This window comes from Alosa pseudoharengus, unplaced genomic scaffold (assembly GCF_046254945.1).
Source record: "Alosa pseudoharengus isolate Yale_2024_CS ecotype anadromous, Long Island Sound unplaced genomic scaffold, YU_APseudo_1.1 YU_APseudo_1.1_scf_20, whole genome shotgun sequence".
Lineage (NCBI taxonomy): Eukaryota > Metazoa > Chordata > Actinopteri > Clupeiformes > Clupeidae > Alosa > Alosa pseudoharengus.
The window spans coordinates 3,361,574-3,381,892 of record NW_027468664.1 but is presented as its reverse complement, the minus strand read 5'-3'; the positions used below and the strand labels follow the sequence as shown (position 1 = coordinate 3,381,892).

General features: G+C 41.6%; 1 protein-coding gene across 1 annotated transcript in view; it reads left to right on the top strand.

Annotated features, from left to right (window-relative positions):
- Positions 1-20,319, top strand: part of LOC143136538 (cytidine monophosphate-N-acetylneuraminic acid hydroxylase-like) — a 94,638-nt gene that overhangs the window by 66,280 nt on the left and 8,039 nt on the right. The window contains exons 13-15 of the mRNA XM_076297254.1: positions 1,095-1,238; positions 3,636-3,810; positions 4,238-4,354. Coding sequence (XP_076153369.1) covers positions 1,095-1,238; positions 3,636-3,810; positions 4,238-4,354 — 436 coding nt within the window. The remainder of the gene's footprint in view (positions 1-1,094; positions 1,239-3,635; positions 3,811-4,237; positions 4,355-20,319) is intronic.

Genomic DNA, 20,319 nt, shown 5'->3' with positions numbered 1-20,319 from the left:
CTTAAGAGCAGTGCACGCGCGTTCACGCTACGAGCATGTTCGGGAAACAGTCGGAAAAACCAAACGAACGATCGTAAGATGAATCGTAGAAAACCCTCTTAAGAGCGTGTCTCCGTCGTTATCGGGGAAGTGGGCCCTGGACTATAAGGCACATGTTGTAGAACTGTCGTTTTTAATTTTAGGCTATGTTATTATGACATTCACATCATTCTCTGAGCACAGATGTGTGCGTCCAAAATGTCAGCTGGAATAGTGATGTGAGTCGGTGAACAGAAATGTCTTTGGATGTCACAGGTGGGCTACGTGAAACTTTGAACATTCAAATTCTGTTAGAAAAAAAACGTTGAGTAGCCTAGCCTACATTAGTGCAGCTAGAAGCATATTTTTATCCAATGTCATTAACGTAAACAATATTAGACAGCTAATCTTATGTTGCATTTCGCACGTGAAAACATGATGTAGATCCTTTTGAAATCCCTTTGTAATCCATTTTCGGACATCCATTTTAGAACCGGAGTTACCTCGCTAAAACCAGAGAATGTCTAATAATGGGCACTGCAGTAACTGCAATAAAGCAACATACATTTTAACCTTCAATGAATGTAGATAAAACAAACAAACAAACAAACAAACAAACAAAAACGTTTAGGCCTCATGAAACAAAGCACTTTACCTGATGGTGAAACTACCCATATACAAGGCCACACAAGGACACAATAACTGGACACCAACTCCCTTAGACACGATAGTAAACACCATTACATTTGATTTGAATTAAATACCGTTTAAATTCCCTTCCTATTCATTAAAATGAACATACTGACTGACAAAATAAATTACTATGATGTAGTTTTAATAAAACATTGTTGGTATACGTTTATTTATTTATTATTTTATGAATTATGAATAAATAATAATAATAATAAAAAAGTTTATCCTGAATGAGCCTAGTTTTTCCAGCTGTTTATAGACTGGACAAAATGAGCACATCCAGGATCACACTTCCGATATGACGTCTATGACGCAATTTTCTGCTGAAAAATCTTACCCCTACTGTGTCTCTGACCACTTCCTGTTCCCCGTCTCTGCTGCAGATATATTAAGGAGACCAACATCAAAAACAACCCAGAGGATCTCAACGCTCAGGTCAGGAAGAACAGTCCCGACATCCTCACCTGGACTCCCACACCTGGGGCTATGCTGGATCTGGGTATAGCACTGAAGCATCCCTCCACTGGGTATGTGTATGTGTGTGTGTGTGTGTGTGTGTGTGTGTGTGTAGGGGTGTGTAGGGGTGTGAAAAAAGGGGAAGAATCACACCTGTCATGTACAGTCCTTCCGTGGAATCTAACAGACATGATGCAAATCTTCTGCATTCCATTGAAGCTTATGTTCTCTCTCTTGCTCTGTCACACACAAGCACGCATGCATGCATACATACAGACACACCCATAATGGCTTAAAGGAGAATTCCGGTGTGATTTTGACCTAAAGTGTTTTGAAACATGATACCGAGTGTGAACGTATGTCTCATAGCCCATCTCGGCTTGTCCCCTGCACTCCAAAATCTGGCGCTAGTTAGCCGATGCTACCAACAGCTTTTTCAATTGTGGTGCTTCGGCATCGGGCTAGCCATGCAAATAAATCACTGTTTTACACCATTTACGAGGCTCAATGTATCTCCACACTTCATTGGTAGACTTCCGAGGGCCCTGACATTTAAAACGAGACATTGAGAACTTTGAAAAAGCAATTGAAAAAATAATTCAGTGGAAATGCATGGATTCCAGTTGCTGCTACTGGAAGAAACTAATCCATGCATTTCCACAGAATTATTTTTGGAATCTGATCCCTTATCATACCTGTTCATTCTTACTCGTCGCTCGACTTATCGTGACTAAATTGAAGATGGCTGCAAACGCTAAACTTTGTGAAGATACTGTCTGTATAAATCGTCTTGTAAGTAAACTACCAGTGCTTTTTCAAAGTTCTCAATGTCTCGTTTTAAATGTCAGGGCCCTCGGAAGTCTACCAATGAAGTGTGGAGATACATTGAGCCTCGTAAATGGTGTAAAACAGTGATTTCTTTGCATGGCAATGCCGATGCTGAGGCACCACCATTGACCGCCTTGTTGGTAGCATCGGCTAACTAGCGCCAGATTTTGGAGTGCAGGGGACAAGCCGAGATGGGCTATGAGACATATGTTCACACTCGGTATCATGTTTCAAAACACTTTAGGTCAAAATCACACCAGAATTCTCCTTTAATGCCCTTCTACATGTATGGAAGGTCATATTGTATAGTATATAAAACATACATACATACACACTTTTCTCTGTTACTGTATGCCGTGTGTTTTAACACGATGTGTTGAAGCGTATTTAAAGCAACACCAAAGAGTTTTTTGTACCTTAAAATAATGTTTCCGAAATCGTTTCAGTGGTTCATCAACTTGTAACAGGGTGAATGGCACTTCTGCATTCGCTTCGCAGCCCTCTATCGGCTATAACCGCACTATGTAAGTTTGCCGGATCGGGTAGCGGATCTGTAGTTCGATGGAATGAGACATAAGAAACGCAATGACTTGCGTTTGATGTCGCAATACATCGTACTTTCATAAATCATACAACATATTCTACCTTGTCTGTGGACATTGTTATTTGCAAAGCCTGTGCTGGATAAACAAATAGCGTGCGTGCGACAGAGGAAAAGTTCTTTGGTGTTGCTTTAACAGACGGGATGCAAATCATCTGCATTCCTTTGAAGCTTTCTCTCTCTCTGCTCAGTCACACGCATGCATGCACCACACACACACCTACACGCATGCACCACACACACACCTACACACATGCCCCACACACACACACATACACACACATGCACCACACACACACCTACACGAATGCACCACACACACACACACATGCTCCACACACACACACACACACATGCACCACACACACACACCTACACCACACACACACCTACACACACTCACATGCATGCATACAGACACCTACACATATGCACCACACACACACACACATGCACCACACACACACTTACACACATGCACCACACACACACCTACACACACTCACATGCATGCATACAGACACCTACACACATGCACCACACACACACACACCACACACACACTTACACACATGCACCACACACACACCTACACCACACACACACCTACACACACTCACATGCATGCATACAGACACCTACACACATGCACCACACACACACACACACACACACACCACACACACACTTACACACATGCACCACACACACACCTACACGCATGGGCCAAACACACACCTACACCACACACACACCTACACACATGCACCACACACACACACACCTACACACATGCACCACACACACACACACCTACACACATGCACCACACACACACATGCATGCATACACACACCTACACACATGCACCACACACACACATACACATGCATGCATACAGACACCTTCAAACATACACCACACACACACATGCACAAACTCACATTTATACAGTAGATCAATGCAGAAGCTTAAAAATATGTATGTCAATGTAGTAACATATACTTGTGAATGTTTTATAATGTGGTTATACATATAGGAATGCCATAACAGAGCCGCCAGCTGGAACAAAGGTGTTTAAAGACAGCTGGGACCTTGACTTGTATGTGGGAGAGCTCAACTCTGCCATTGGTGATGACATTTTTAAGCACAGAAGCTGGATCCCATTTTACTACAACTGGGCAGGCTTTAAAGACTACAACCTTGTCATTCGTGTAAGATCGTTTTACAAAGTTCACAGCTATCCTTAATACAGAGCCCCTTGTAACAGTCATTGTAGACACAGTACTCCTCCCAACACAGTACTGTAATAGGGCTTAAAGTTCTCAGGCACTGTGTCTGATTTCAGGCATGTGCCAGGCTGTTTAATACTTGAAAATGAATAATGCACATACCGGATTCAAAAATGTTTGGTAGCTTCAGGCATGGAAATTGTCCTTATTTTAAGCCCTATTTAATTATCCCTCCGAACACAATCACCCTAAAAACACAGAACCCCACTCCCGAGTGTTAACGTCTGTCGCTAGAACATCTCTTAGGGTGTCGGGAGGAAGATTTACTAAACGTACATACTCCACAGATACTATACCTGTTGGCTATCGTTTGCAGTAGCCTGTAATCTGTTTGTATCTGGAATGGCAGGTGATTGAAACGGATGATGATTTTAACCCTGCTCCTGGGGGCTATGACTACTTGGTGGACTTTCTGGATTTGTCCTTCCCCTCCAAGCGCCCAAACAGGGAGCACTCTTACCTGGAGGTAAGTGGGACGATACCAAAACCACACATATCTGTCCAATCTGCAATCTGCAGTTCACAAGTTCATCTGGTTCATCTGAAACCGACGCACATGACAACAATTCCAACCAAAACAGTGTCTTGACCATCTTTGGTTGCGGTACTGAGGAGAACTTCAGTCTGTGGGTAACAAGTTGGACTTCATTCCATAACTTGAACTTGACTTTGAATTAGGGCACACACATACACACACACACACATACACACTCACTTATGTGGGGACACAGAGATATGAAGAGGTTTTAACAGTCCTTACACACACACACACTCTTTCTCTCACTAATGCGGGCACACACACACACTCTTCACTCACTCATGCGGGTACACAGACATAGACCCCCCCCCCCCCCCCCATTTTTAACCAACCCCATGCTCTTCTTTAGCAGGAGTCTAACCCCATGCTCCTAACCCCATGCTCCTCTTTAGCAGGAGTCTAACCCCATGCTCCTCTTTAGCAGGAGTCTAACCCCAGGGATGATACCGAAACCACACATACCTGTCCAATCTACACTTCACAAGTTCATCTGGTTCATCTGAAACCGACACACATGACAATTCCAACCAAAACAGTGTCTTGACCATCTTTGGTTGCGGTATTGAGGAAAACTTCAGTCTGTGGGTAACAAGTTGGACTTTTCCATAACTTGAACTTGACTCGAACTTTGAATGCGGGCACACACACACACACACTCTTCACTCACTCATGTCATTCTCTCTGGGCTCTGACAAGGTTTTGGGCATTTATTTATACGTTTAATATTCACAATGGCAGCTATGTACACACCATTGTGGTTTTGTATTGTCTGATGACATAAGAGAGACAAAAATGCATTGATTGGGCCCTGACCAGGTTTGGCCAATTGATGTTCACAATGGCAGCTACAGTATGTAGCCTACCATATTTCAGTTATTTGCACAGATTAAGCTAAGTGAGTTGCATAGGCTTTTGGATGGATGCTTCTGTAATGCTTTGTGGTTTTGTATTGTTTGATGACATAAGAGAATTAAATGCACTGATTGAGCCCTGACCAGGTTTGGTCAATTGAAGCAAAGTCCTTTCAGGCAAGTCCCTCCACTCGGCGGCCATATTGCAACGTTTTTTGGGCACTCATCGGGCATCCATTTCGGCAGAAATGCGAAAGGCTTCACGACACCAATCTTGCTCCAGCGGATCACAGATCACAACACAATCACAACACGATCACAACATGATTGGCACGATGTCTTCACAACACACCACATTATTGGCTCAGTGTATTCACAACACAGCACATGATTGGCTCAATGTATTCACATGGCGACGTTTTGCTGTGGAAAAAAGAAAAAGTTAAAATACTGTTTCTGTTCGGAACGAACCAATTGGGAAAAAATTCTGGTTCAAAGCCCTGGTCCTTACACACACACACACACACACACACTCTTTCTCTCACTCCTAACCCCATGCTCCTCTTAGCAGGAGCCCAACCCTATGCTCCTTTATTGCAGTAAGAGGGCTGAGGGTATTGATGCTCATTGGTTGTGGTGGCGCCGACATGGTTTCAGGTTTCATGGTCAGGCAGCTGTGTAGTCGGTAGTCTGCCTTCAGACCATCCCATACTGTCATTTGGCTCAAGTTTGCTTTCCAGATTGTGCGTCTAGTCAGTTTTGGCCTTAATGACAGATCTCTCAAAGTCATATTTATCCACCTTGTATAGAACTGTGTCCCCACTTTTATAGACATTATGTTTATTTTTCCATATGTTTTACCTCTCTGTTAAACCATCGCTTATTATTACTGTACAGTGCACAGTTTATATAGTCATTAACCACCTCAGCAAATTTTTTAAAAACAAACTAGTCTGTATTATCAAAACAGTCCTTGAGTGCACAAATTGTTTTACTACCCTAGTCGTTGGTTTAACAGTTTTTAGTTTCTGAAGACAGACGGGGATTAGAAGGACAGTGTTATGGTCTCACTGCCCTATGGCCAATACAAGAGGGCAGATTTACCATCATCTGCCCTCTTGTATTGGCCATAATTAATCACTCACTAACCAATGGAGTGGTCCCCTCAGGTTTTAAACATGCAATTGTGCAACCTTTACTTAAGAAACCTAACCTTGAGCCCAGTGACCTGAAGAATTATAGGCCTATTTCTAAATGACCTTTTCTGTCAAAGATACTAGAAAAGGTTGTCCTCTCTCAGGTTTCTTCTTATCTGAGTGAGTTCAATATATGTGATAAATTCCAATCAGGTTTTAGATCTCTGCACAGCACTGAATCGGCCTTGCTTAAAGTCCAAAACGACATTCTCTTAGCAGTCGATTCTGGATCTTGTGCCCTCTTGGTGCTTCTTGATCTGAGTGCAGCATTTGACACCATTGACCATAACATCCTATTAAAACGCTTGGAGGATGAAGTTGGTCTCCAGGGTTCTGTTTTGCAATGGTTCTCTTCTTATCTTAGTGATGGATCATTTTCAGTTAGTTTAGGCAATTTCTCCTCTTCCTCTGCCCTAATAAAATGTGGTGTTCCTCAGGGTTCCATTTTGGGCCCTCTTCTATTCTCTCTTTATATGCTACCCCTTGGCTCAATTTTTAAAAAGTATAACATTCAGTATCACTGCTATGCAGATGACACTCAGTTTTACCTGCCTGTTAACACTAATGGCATTTGTTCTTTGGAGAATATTTTTAACTGTCTCAGTGACATCAAATGCTGGATGGCAAGAAATTTTCTTCAACTGAACGAAAGTAAAACTGATATAATTATGTGCCGGTAGTGGGGTAGCGTAACGGTTGAGCGCCATGTGGATTTATCCACCACCACTCAGACAGAGTGAAGATAAACTAAAGTTCAGAAATAATAACTAAATGGCTTTATAAAGCACCACAAAACATTAAATGGTTTTAACTCTAACTAAAAGACTTCAAGAAATGCAAACAGGTGTGTTCAAAATGGAATATATTGTTCAGAACACACATATGAACACCACACAAGCAAACAAACAACCACAACAGCAGTAGCAGTCCGTTCAGCCTATTTTTAGGTCAGGCCACTAGGAGGCGGTAGGCGGTAGCCTCGACAAAAAACGCAAAAAGGCAAGACGCAAAAAGGTCCAAAAACGAGAGAAAAAAGTATCTTCGGTCAAAAAAGACCTCTTCAGCCTAAGGCCACAATAAATTCGAAACAGTATACAGTAGCAGGTTAAACAAATTATACTGCTATTATAAGCTACTCAAGTATACTCAAGCTAAACAAGACCTTTTATTTAGGCTATAACTAATTGGCTACTATAACATAGCCGACTGCTTCAAAGCTCCCAGTGTGGATAAACCAATAAACAAAATAACATTAAATAGCAAAATCACGTAACAAAAAGAAAAGCTCTCCAAAACTAGAGCACAAACGTGATTGCTTTCAGTTTACAGTTTAGATTAGATTACAATAAAGGCAGGCCGGCGCCGGAGGAAAGGAAAATGTAGAAATAAAAATAACAAAAAACAAAATAATAATCCCCAGGAAAACCCCTAAGGAAACCCTCCCCAGTAGCCTATGTAATCTATATTCAACACATGCACCACACACACACACACCACACACACACTTACACACATGCACCACACACACACCTACACGCATGGGCCAAACACACACCTACACCACACACACACCTACACACATGCACCACACACACACACACCTACACACATGCACCACACACACACACACCTACACACATGCACCACACACACACATGCATGCATACACACACCTACACACATGCACCACACACACACATACACATGCATGCATACAGACACCTTCAAACATACACCACACACACACATGCACAAACTCACATTTATACAGTAGATCAATGCAGAAGCTTAAAAATATGTATGTCAATGTAGTAACATATACTTGTGAATGTTTTATAATGTGGTTATACATATAGGAATGCCATAACAGAGCCGCCAGCTGGAACAAAGGTATTTAAAGACAGCTGGGACCTTGACTTGTATGTGGGAGAGCTCAACTCTGCCATTGGTGATGACATTTTTAAGCACAGAAGCTGGATCCCATTTTACTACAACTGGGCAGGCTTTAAAGACTACAACCTTGTCATTCGTGTAAGATCGTTTTACAAAGTTCACAGCTATCCTTAATACAGAGCCCCTTGTAACAGTCATTGTAGACACAGTACTCCTCCCAACACAGTACTGTAATAGGGCTTAAAGTTCTCAGGCACTGTGTCTGATTTCAGGCATGTGCCAGGCTGTTTAATACTTGAAAATGAATAATGCACATACCGGATTCAAAAATGTTTGGTAGCTTCAGGCATGGAAATTGTCCTTATTTTAAGCCCTATTTAATTATCCCTCCGAACACAATCACCCTAAAAACACAGAACCCCACTCCCGAGTGTTAACGTCTGTCGCTAGAACATCTCTTAGGGTGTCGGGAGGAAGATTTACTAAACGTACATACTCCACAGATACTATACCTGTTGGCTATCGTTTGCAGTAGCCTGTAATCTGTTTGTATCTGGAATGGCAGGTGATTGAAACGGATGATGATTTTAACCCTGCTCCTGGGGGCTATGACTACTTGGTGGACTTTCTGGATTTGTCCTTCCCCTCCAAGCGCCCAAACAGGGAGCACTCTTACCTGGAGGTAAGTGGGACGATACCAAAACCACACATATCTGTCCAATCTGCAATCTGCAGTTCACAAGTTCATCTGGTTCATCTGAAACCGACGCACATGACAACAATTCCAACCAAAACAGTGTCTTGACCATCTTTGGTTGCGGTACTGAGGAGAACTTCAGTCTGTGGGTAACAAGTTGGACTTCATTCCATAACTTGAACTTGACTTTGAATTAGGGCACACACATACACACACACACACATACACACTCACTTATGTGGGGACACAGAGATATGAAGAGGTTTTAACAGTCCTTACACACACACACACTCTTTCTCTCACTAATGCGGGCACACACACACACTCTTCACTCACTCATGCGGGTACACAGACATAGACCCCCCCCCCCCCCCCATTTTTAACCAACCCCATGCTCTTCTTTAGCAGGAGTCTAACCCCATGCTCCTAACCCCATGCTCCTCTTTAGCAGGAGTCTAACCCCATGCTCCTCTTTAGCAGGAGTCTAACCCCAGGGATGATACCGAAACCACACATACCTGTCCAATCTACACTTCACAAGTTCATCTGGTTCATCTGAAACCGACACACATGACAATTCCAACCAAAACAGTGTCTTGACCATCTTTGGTTGCGGTATTGAGGAAAACTTCAGTCTGTGGGTAACAAGTTGGACTTTTCCATAACTTGAACTTGACTCGAACTTTGAATGCGGGCACACACACACACACACTCTTCACTCACTCATGTCATTCTCTCTGGGCTCTGACAAGGTTTTGGGCATTTATTTATACGTTTAATATTCACAATGGCAGCTATGTACACACCATTGTGGTTTTGTATTGTCTGATGACATAAGAGAGACAAAAATGCATTGATTGGGCCCTGACCAGGTTTGGCCAATTGATGTTCACAATGGCAGCTACAGTATGTAGCCTACCATATTTCAGTTATTTGCACAGATTAAGCTAAGTGAGTTGCATAGGCTTTTGGATGGATGCTTCTGTAATGCTTTGTGGTTTTGTATTGTTTGATGACATAAGAGAATTAAATGCACTGATTGAGCCCTGACCAGGTTTGGTCAATTGAAGCAAAGTCCTTTCAGGCAAGTCCCTCCACTCGGCGGCCATATTGCAACGTTTTTTGGGCACTCATCGGGCATCCATTTCGGCAGAAATGCGAAAGGCTTCACGACACCAATCTTGCTCCAGCGGATCACAGATCACAACACAATCACAACACGATCACAACATGATTGGCACGATGTCTTCACAACACACCACATTATTGGCTCAGTGTATTCACAACACAGCACATGATTGGCTCAATGTATTCACATGGCGACGTTTTGCTGTGGAAAAAAGAAAAAGTTAAAATACTGTTTCTGTTCGGAACGAACCAATTGGGAAAAAATTCTGGTTCAAAGCCCTGGTCCTTACACACACACACACACACACACACTCTTTCTCTCACTCCTAACCCCATGCTCCTCTTAGCAGGAGCCCAACCCTATGCTCCTTTATTGCAGTAAGAGGGCTGAGGGTATTGATGCTCATTGGTTGTGGTGGCGCCGACATGGTTTCAGGTTTCATGGTCAGGCAGCTGTGTAGTCGGTAGTCTGCCTTCAGACCATCCCATACTGTCATTTGGCTCAAGTTTGCTTTCCAGATTGTGCGTCTAGTCAGTTTTGGCCTTAATGACAGATCTCTCAAAGTCATATTTATCCACCTTGTATAGAACTGTGTCCCCACTTTTATAGACATTATGTTTATTTTTCCATATGTTTTACCTCTCTGTTAAACCATCGCTTATTATTACTGTACAGTGCACAGTTTATATAGTCATTAACCACCTCAGCAAATTTTTTAAAAACAAACTAGTCTGTATTATCAAAACAGTCCTTGAGTGCACAAATTGTTTTACTACCCTAGTCGTTGGTTTAACAGTTTTTAGTTTCTGAAGACAGACGGGGATTAGAAGGACAGTGTTATGGTCTCACTGCCCTATGGCCAATACAAGAGGGCAGATTTACCATCATCTGCCCTCTTGTATTGGCCATAATTAATCACTCACTAACCAATGGAGTGGTCCCCTCAGGTTTTAAACATGCAATTGTGCAACCTTTACTTAAGAAACCTAACCTTGAGCCCAGTGACCTGAAGAATTATAGGCCTATTTCTAAATGACCTTTTCTGTCAAAGATACTAGAAAAGGTTGTCCTCTCTCAGGTTTCTTCTTATCTGAGTGAGTTCAATATATGTGATAAATTCCAATCAGGTTTTAGATCTCTGCACAGCACTGAATCGGCCTTGCTTAAAGTCCAAAACGACATTCTCTTAGCAGTCGATTCTGGATCTTGTGCCCTCTTGGTGCTTCTTGATCTGAGTGCAGCATTTGACACCATTGACCATAACATCCTATTAAAACGCTTGGAGGATGAAGTTGGTCTCCAGGGTTCTGTTTTGCAATGGTTCTCTTCTTATCTTAGTGATGGATCATTTTCAGTTAGTTTAGGCAATTTCTCCTCTTCCTCTGCCCTAATAAAATGTGGTGTTCCTCAGGGTTCCATTTTGGGCCCTCTTCTATTCTCTCTTTATATGCTACCCCTTGGCTCAATTTTTAAAAAGTATAACATTCAGTATCACTGCTATGCAGATGACACTCAGTTTTACCTGCCTGTTAACACTAATGGCATTTGTTCTTTGGAGAATATTTTTAACTGTCTCAGTGACATCAAATGCTGGATGGCAAGAAATTTTCTTCAACTGAACGAAAGTAAAACTGATATAATTATGTGCCGGTAGTGGGGTAGCGTAACGGTTGAGCGCCATGTGGATTTATCCACCACCACTCAGACAGAGTGAAGATAAACTAAAGTTCAGAAATAATAACTAAATGGCTTTATAAAGCACCACAAAACATTAAATGGTTTTAACTCTAACTAAAAGACTTCAAGAAATGCAAACAGGTGTGTTCAAAATGGAATATATTGTTCAGAACACACATATGAACACCACACAAGCAAACAAACAACCACAACAGCAGTAGCAGTCCGTTCAGCCTATTTTTAGGTCAGGCCACTAGGAGGCGGTAGGCGGTAGCCTCGACAAAAAACGCAAAAAGGCAAGACGCAAAAAGGTCCAAAAACGAGAGAAAAAAGTATCTTCGGTCAAAAAAGACCTCTTCAGCCTAAGGCCACAATAAATTCGAAACAGTATACAGTAGCAGGTTAAACAAATTATACTGCTATTATAAGCTACTCAAGTATACTCAAGCTAAACAAGACCTTTTATTTAGGCTATAACTAATTGGCTACTATAACATAGCCGACTGCTTCAAAGCTCCCAGTGTGGATAAACCAATAAACAAAATAACATTAAATAGCAAAATCACGTAACAAAAAGAAAAGCTCTCCAAAACTAGAGCACAAACGTGATTGCTTTCAGTTTACAGTTTAGATTAGATTACAATAAAGGCAGGCCGGCGCCGGAGGAAAGGAAAATGTAGAAATAAAAATAACAAAAAACAAAATAATAATCCCCAGGAAAACCCCTAAGGAAACCCTCCCCAGTAGCCTATGTAATCTATATTCAACACATGCACCACACACACACACACCACACACACACTTACACACATGCACCACACACACACCTACACGCATGGGCCAAACACACACCTACACCACACACACACCTACACACATGCACCACACACACACACACCTACACACATGCACCACACACACACACACCTACACACATGCACCACACACACACATGCATGCATACACACACCTACACACATGCACCACACACACACATACACATGCATGCATACAGACACCTTCAAACATACACCACACACACACATGCACAAACTCACATTTATACAGTAGATCAATGCAGAAGCTTAAAAATATGTATGTCAATGTAGTAACATATACTTGTGAATGTTTTATAATGTGGTTATACATATAGGAATGCCATAACAGAGCCGCCAGCTGGAACAAAGGTGTTTAAAGACAGCTGGGACCTTGACTTGTATGTGGGAGAGCTCAACTCTGCCATTGGTGATGACATTTTTAAGCACAGAAGCTGGATCCCATTTTACTACAACTGGGCAGGCTTTAAAGACTACAACCTTGTCATTCGTGTAAGATCGTTTTACAAAGTTCACAGCTATCCTTAATACAGAGCCCCTTGTAACAGTCATTGTAGACACAGTACTCCTCCCAACACAGTACTGTAATAGGGCTTAAAGTTCTCAGGCACTGTGTCTGATTTCAGGCATGTGCCAGGCTGTTTAATACTTGAAAATGAATAATGCACATACCGGATTCAAAAATGTTTGGTAGCTTCAGGCATGGAAATTGTCCTTATTTTAAGCCCTATTTAATTATCCCTCCGAACACAATCACCCTAAAAACACAGAACCCCACTCCCGAGTGTTAACGTCTGTCGCTAGAACATCTCTTAGGGTGTCGGGAGGAAGATTTACTAAACGTACATACTCCACAGATACTATACCTGTTGGCTATCGTTTGCAGTAGCCTGTAATCTGTTTGTATCTGGAATGGCAGGTGATTGAAACGGATGATGATTTTAACCCTGCTCCTGGGGGCTATGACTACTTGGTGGACTTTCTGGATTTGTCCTTCCCCTCCAAGCGCCCAAACAGGGAGCACTCTTACCTGGAGGTAAGTGGGACGATACCAAAACCACACATATCTGTCCAATCTGCAATCTGCAGTTCACAAGTTCATCTGGTTCATCTGAAACCGACGCACATGACAACAATTCCAACCAAAACAGTGTCTTGACCATCTTTGGTTGCGGTACTGAGGAGAACTTCAGTCTGTGGGTAACAAGTTGGACTTCATTCCATAACTTGAACTTGACTTTGAATTAGGGCACACACATACACACACACACACATACACACTCACTTATGTGGGGACACAGAGATATGAAGAGGTTTTAACAGTCCTTACACACACACACACTCTTTCTCTCACTAATGCGGGCACACACACACACTCTTCACTCACTCATGCGGGTACACAGACATAGACCCCCCCCCCCCCCCCCCCATTTTTAACCAACCCCATGCTCTTCTTTAGCAGGAGTCTAACCCCATGCTCCTAACCCCATGCTCCTCTTTAGCAGGAGTCTAACCCCATGCTCCTCTTTAGCAGGAGTCTAACCCCAGGGATGATACCGAAACCACACATACCTGTCCAATCTACACTTCACAAGTTCATCTGGTTCATCTGAAACCGACACACATGACAATTCCAACCAAAACAGTGTCTTGACCATCTTTGGTTGCGGTATTGAGGAAAACTTCAGTCTGTGGGTAACAAGTTGGACTTTTCCATAACTTGAACTTGACTCGAACTTTGAATGCGGGCACACACACACACACACTCTTCACTCACTCATGTCATTCTCTCTGGGCTCTGACAAGGTTTTGGGCATTTATTTATACGTTTAATATTCACAATGGCAGCTATGTACACACCATTGTGGTTTTGTATTGTCTGATGACATAAGAGAGACAAAAATGCATTGATTGGGCCCTGACCAGGTTTGGCCAATTGATGTTCACAATGGCAGCTACAGTATGTAGCCTACCATATTTCAGTTATTTGCACAGATTAAGCTAAGTGAGTTGCATAGGCTTTTGGATGGATGCTTCTGTAATGCTTTGTGGTTTTGTATTGTTTGATGACATAAGAGAATTAAATGCACTGATTGAGCCCTGACCAGGTTTGGTCAATTGAAGCAAAGTCCTTTCAGGCAAGTCCCTCCACTCGGCGGCCATATTGCAACGTTTTTTGGGCACTCATCGGGCATCCATTTCGGCAGAAATGCGAAAGGCTTCACGACACCAATCTTGCTCCAGCGGATCACAGATCACAACACAATCACAACACGATCACAACATGATTGGCACGATGTCTTCACAACACACCACATTATTGGCTCAGTGTATTCACAACACAGCACATGATTGGCTCAATGTATTCACATGGCGACGTTTTGCTGTGGAAAAAAGAAAAAGTTAAAATACTGTTTCTGTTCGGAACGAACCAATTGGGAAAAAATTCTGGTTCAAAGCCCTGGTCCTTACACACACACACACACACACACACTCTTTCTCTCACTCCTAACCCCATGCTCCTCTTAGCAGGAGCCCAACCCTATGCTCCTTTATTGCAGTAAGAGGGCTGAGGGTATTGATGCTCATTGGTTGTGGTGGCGCCGACATGGTTTCAGGTTTCATGGTCAGGCAGCTGTGTAGTCGGTAGTCTGCCTTCAGACCATCCCATACTGTCATTTGGCTCAAGTTTGCTTTCCAGATTGTGCGTCTAGTCAGTTTTGGCCTTAATGACAGATCTCTCAAAGTCATATTTATCCACCTTGTATAGAACTGTGTCCCCACTTTTATAGACATTATGTTTATTTTTCCATATGTTTTACCTCTCTTTTAAACCATCGCTTATTATTACTGTACAGTGCACAGTTTATATAGTCATTAACCACCTCAGCAAATTTTTTAAAAACAAACTAGTCTGTATTATCAAAACAGTCCTTGAGTGCACAAATTGTTTTACTACCCTAGTCGTTGGTTTAACAGTTTTTAGTTTCTGAAGACAGACGGGGATTAGAAGGACAGTGTTATGGTCTCACTGCCCTATGGCCAATACAAGAGGGCAGATTTACCATCATCTGCCCTCTTGTATTGGCCATAATTAATCACTCACTAACCAATGGAGTGGTCCCCTCAGGTTTTAAACATGCAATTGTGCAACCTTTACTTAAGAAACCTAACCTTGAGCCCAGTGACCTGAAGAATTATAGGCCTATTTCTAAATGACCTTTTCTGTCAAAGATACTAGAAAAGGTTGTCCTCTCTCAGGTTTCTTCTTATCTGAGTGAGTTCAATATATGTGATAAATTCCAATCAGGTTTTAGATCTCTGCACAGCACTGAATCGGCCTTGCTTAAAGTCCAAAACGACATTCTCTTAGCAGTCGATTCTGGATCTTGTGCCCTCTTGGTGCTTCTTGATCTGAGTGCAGCATTTGACACCATTGACCATAACATCCTATTAAAACGCTTGGAGGATGAAGTTGGTCTCCAGGGTTCTGTTTTGCAATGGTTCTCTTCTTATCTTAGTGATGGATCATTTTCAGTTAGTTTAGGCAATTTCTCCTCTTCCTCTGCCCTAATAAAATGTGGTGTTCCTCAGGGTTCCATTTTGGGCCCTCTTCTATTCTCTCTTTATATGCTACCCCTTGGCTCAATTTTTAAAAAGTATAACATTCAGTATCACTGCTATGCAGATGACACTCAGTTTTACCTGCCTGTTAACACTAATGGCATTTGTTCTTTGGAGAATATTTTTAACTGTCTCAGTGACATCAAATGCTGGATGGCAAGAAATTTTCTTCAACTGAACGAAAGTAAAACTGATATAATTATGTGCCGGTAGTGGGGTAGCGTAACGGTTGAGCGCCATGTGGATTTATCCACCACCACTCAGACAGAGTGAAGATAAACTAAAGTTCAGAAATAATAACTAAATGGCTTTATAAAGCACCACAAAACATTAAATGGTTTTAACTCTAACTAAAAGACTTCAAGAAATGCAAACAGGTGTGTTCAAAATGGAATATATTGTTCAGAACACACATATGAACACCACACAAGCAAACAAACAACCACAACAGCAGTAGCAGTCCGTTCAGCCTATTTTTAGGTCAGGCCACTAGGAGGCGGTAGGCGGTAGCCTCGACAAAAAACGCAAAAAGGCAAGACGCAAAAAGGTCCAAAAACGAGAGAAAAAAGTATCTTCGGTCAAAAAAGACCTCTTCAGCCTAAGGCCACAATAAATTCGAAACAGTATACAGTAGCAGGTTAAACAAATTATACTGCTATTATAAGCTACTCAAGTATACTCAAGCTAAACAAGACCTTTTATTTAGGCTATAACTAATTGGCTACTATAACATAGCCGACTGCTTCAAAGCTCCCAGTGTGGATAAACCAATAAACAAAATAACATTAAATAGCAAAATCACGTAACAAAAAGAAAAGCTCTCCAAAACTAGAGCACAAACGTGATTGCTTTCAGTTTACAGTTTAGATTAGATTACAATAAAGGCAGGCCGGCGCCGGAGGAAAGGAAAATGTAGAAATAAAAATAACAAAAAACAAAATAATAATCCCCAGGAAAACCCCTAAGGAAACCCTCCCCAGTAGCCTATGTAATCTATATTCAACAAAGTCGCGCCGCTCACGACTAAACAACAAGAGCGCTTTTAAAGAGCACGGGACAACACAGAGAAGTGGGCCAGCTGCTACAACCTCGCTACTGTCGCGTGTCTCCTGCGAACAATGGTAAAACAGTTCTAATGCAAGGAGATCACGGAGCGAATGGAGTGCACACCAAAGGACCAAACAACTCGCACAAAACTACTAGCTTACCCACGTTGCGTGACTCCTGCAAACAATGATAAGACAGTTACAGCGCAAGGAGATCACGGAACGAATGGGGCGAGACAGGCCGACAGGCCAGGAACAACAACTTTGCTGCCGTGATCGCTTGCTGAACAATGATAAAACAGTTCACGGAGCTCGGTTTGGACTAGACCAAACACGCACAAAACTCTGAACAACTCGGTGTTATCAACCTGCCGAACAATGGTAAAACAGTTCTTAAAGGCTAGGCAATACTCACGGAGCGTCCGAGACAAGGACCAAACCATGCCGCTCTCACAAGGCAAACACTCTACCTGTCGTCACGTTCAGACTACGCGGGGGAAACACCAGCGAACCAAACACACAGCAGACGAAACACCGGTAGAGGGAAACGAGAGAGGCGGGGACAGCGCTACCTGGGCTGTTATTTATAGACACTGACCATCTCCCGTATGTAGCCGCCATGTTTTCATTATATTATTTTATTATAGGGGGTCAGGTTTGATCGCCACAATTATTTTTGGCCCTCCAAGCGATGTTTCTATCTTGAAAAATGCACTAGGACCTCCCTCTGCAAACTGCCACAGTGAAGTAAAGAATCTTGGGGTTTTCTTTGACTCCTCTTTAAATTTTCATAAGCAAGTAAATAGTGTGGTCAAAGGCAGCTTTTTCCAGTTAAGAACCATTGCAAAACTGAAGCCCTTTTTGTCCTTCTCCGATCTTGAAACTGTTATACATGCTTTCATAACTTCTAGACTAGATTATTGTAATTCCTTATATGCAGGCCTGACCCACTCCACTCTCAACAGACTTCAGCTAGTTCAAAATGCAGCAGCTAGATTATTAAGTGGCTCTAAGAAACGTGAGCATATAACTCATGTGTTGGCTAAGCTGCACTGGTTACCTGTGGAGCACAGAGTTAAGTTTAAAATTTTACTTTTTGTCTTCAAAGCCCTCAGTGGTCTGGCACCTAGTTACATAGGTGACCTACTAATTCCTTACAGCACTCCAAGATCACTTAGGTCTTCATCTCAGAATCTTCTCTATATCCCCAAAACACGCCTTAAAACTAAGGGTGATAGAGCCTTCTCTGTTGTTGCCCCCCAACTCTGGAATAGTCTACCTGTACATATTAAGTCCTCCCCAACCATTGACTGCTTTCAGTCTAACTTAAAGACTTTCATTTTCTCCCAAGCTTTTAATCTACCTTAATACCCCCCCCCCCCACACACACACACACACTCTTTATTCTTTATTTTATTTTTGACCAACTTGTTTATTATTATTTCAATTATTTATTTATTTTCCCCCCATGTTATGTGATTATTGTTGTTGTACCATTGTCATTGTTTTATGTTTGTTTGTAAGCACTTTGGTTCAACTCAGTTGTTTTTAAATGTGCTATAGAAATAAAGTTGACTTGACTTGACTTAGGAGAGCCTATGCTACTGCATGAAAGGCATCAGCAATGGTACAATAACATTGATCCAATACTTTATCATACCTGGTGGGCACCTGAGTCTGCTGTGTAAACCTGGGCAGAGACCGCTTCAAGTAGAAAGTCCCCTAGAACCAACACCTAGCTTTTGGATAAGAGTTTTCAATGTTCGTGATGTGAGCAGAAAGTTGCTGGGCTGCTTCAGACTCGATAGCTTGAGGAGGTATATAAACAGCGACCAGAGATGAGAGATATATGAGATAACTCACCCGATAAGCTTTCAATATCCTTCTGAGATGTTTTCATACATCCTGAATGAAGAAAGACCCCCATCCCCAAGGATCTCCAAACATTTCCTCCATTTTTGGGACAAAATCGTTTTGATTATGGCTGATTCAAAATAGTTTGCCTAGATTTTTAGAAGAGCAGATCTTCAAGTGGACATCTGTATTCTCAATATGGGCTTCGGACAGTCAAGCCATATGAGCTTTTTCTGGTTTGGTTGAAAGTTGTGAAAAACAGGAATATGATTGGCATGAATGCTCTGTATATTCTTATAAAACAGCATTTTCTGAACAATACAACCACATTTCTTTACAGATTTAGCTATTATTATTTACTTATGTTTGACACTCACAACCTCAAAAAGACCATGTCACGTCAACCACCAATTTACACACCTCCAAATAGAGTTTACACAAAGTTAAAATTGGCTAGATTTTGTATCCTACTGTTTTACCAGCACAAGCATAGTAAACGGCATAATCCACATTTGGTATGTAGCCAGTCTGTGAACCCCAATTTGGTTGTGGGATTGTGGAAAAGTTCAGTCTGTGGGTAAGTAGTTGGACTTCATTCCATTTCTGGGTAACAGGTAACAGTAAAGTATAGTATACTAGTGGAATTATTCAGTAAAGTATAGTATACTAGTGGGATTAAAATTACCACAGGTAACAGTAAAGTATAGTATACGAGTGGAATTATTGGGTGCTAATTACCACATGTAACAGTAAAGTATAGTATACTATTGGGATTATTGGGTACTAATTACCACAGGTAACAGTAAAGTATAGTATACTAGTGGGATTATTGGGTGCTAATTACCACAGGTAACAGTAAAGTATAGGGTAACTATAATATCTATTTGGCACAAGTTAATAGTTTTTTCATCATTAATTAAATATTAGTTGTTTGCATAAAATCTAGATGTTAATGTTTTAACAAATCTATTAACTAATATTGTATTAATATTTGTTAATAGTTAACTAAATGTCTTTTTGTCACGAATTAAGTTATTTCTTACATCATTTAAATGTTAAATGTTTATTTACAAACTATATGTTAATAGAA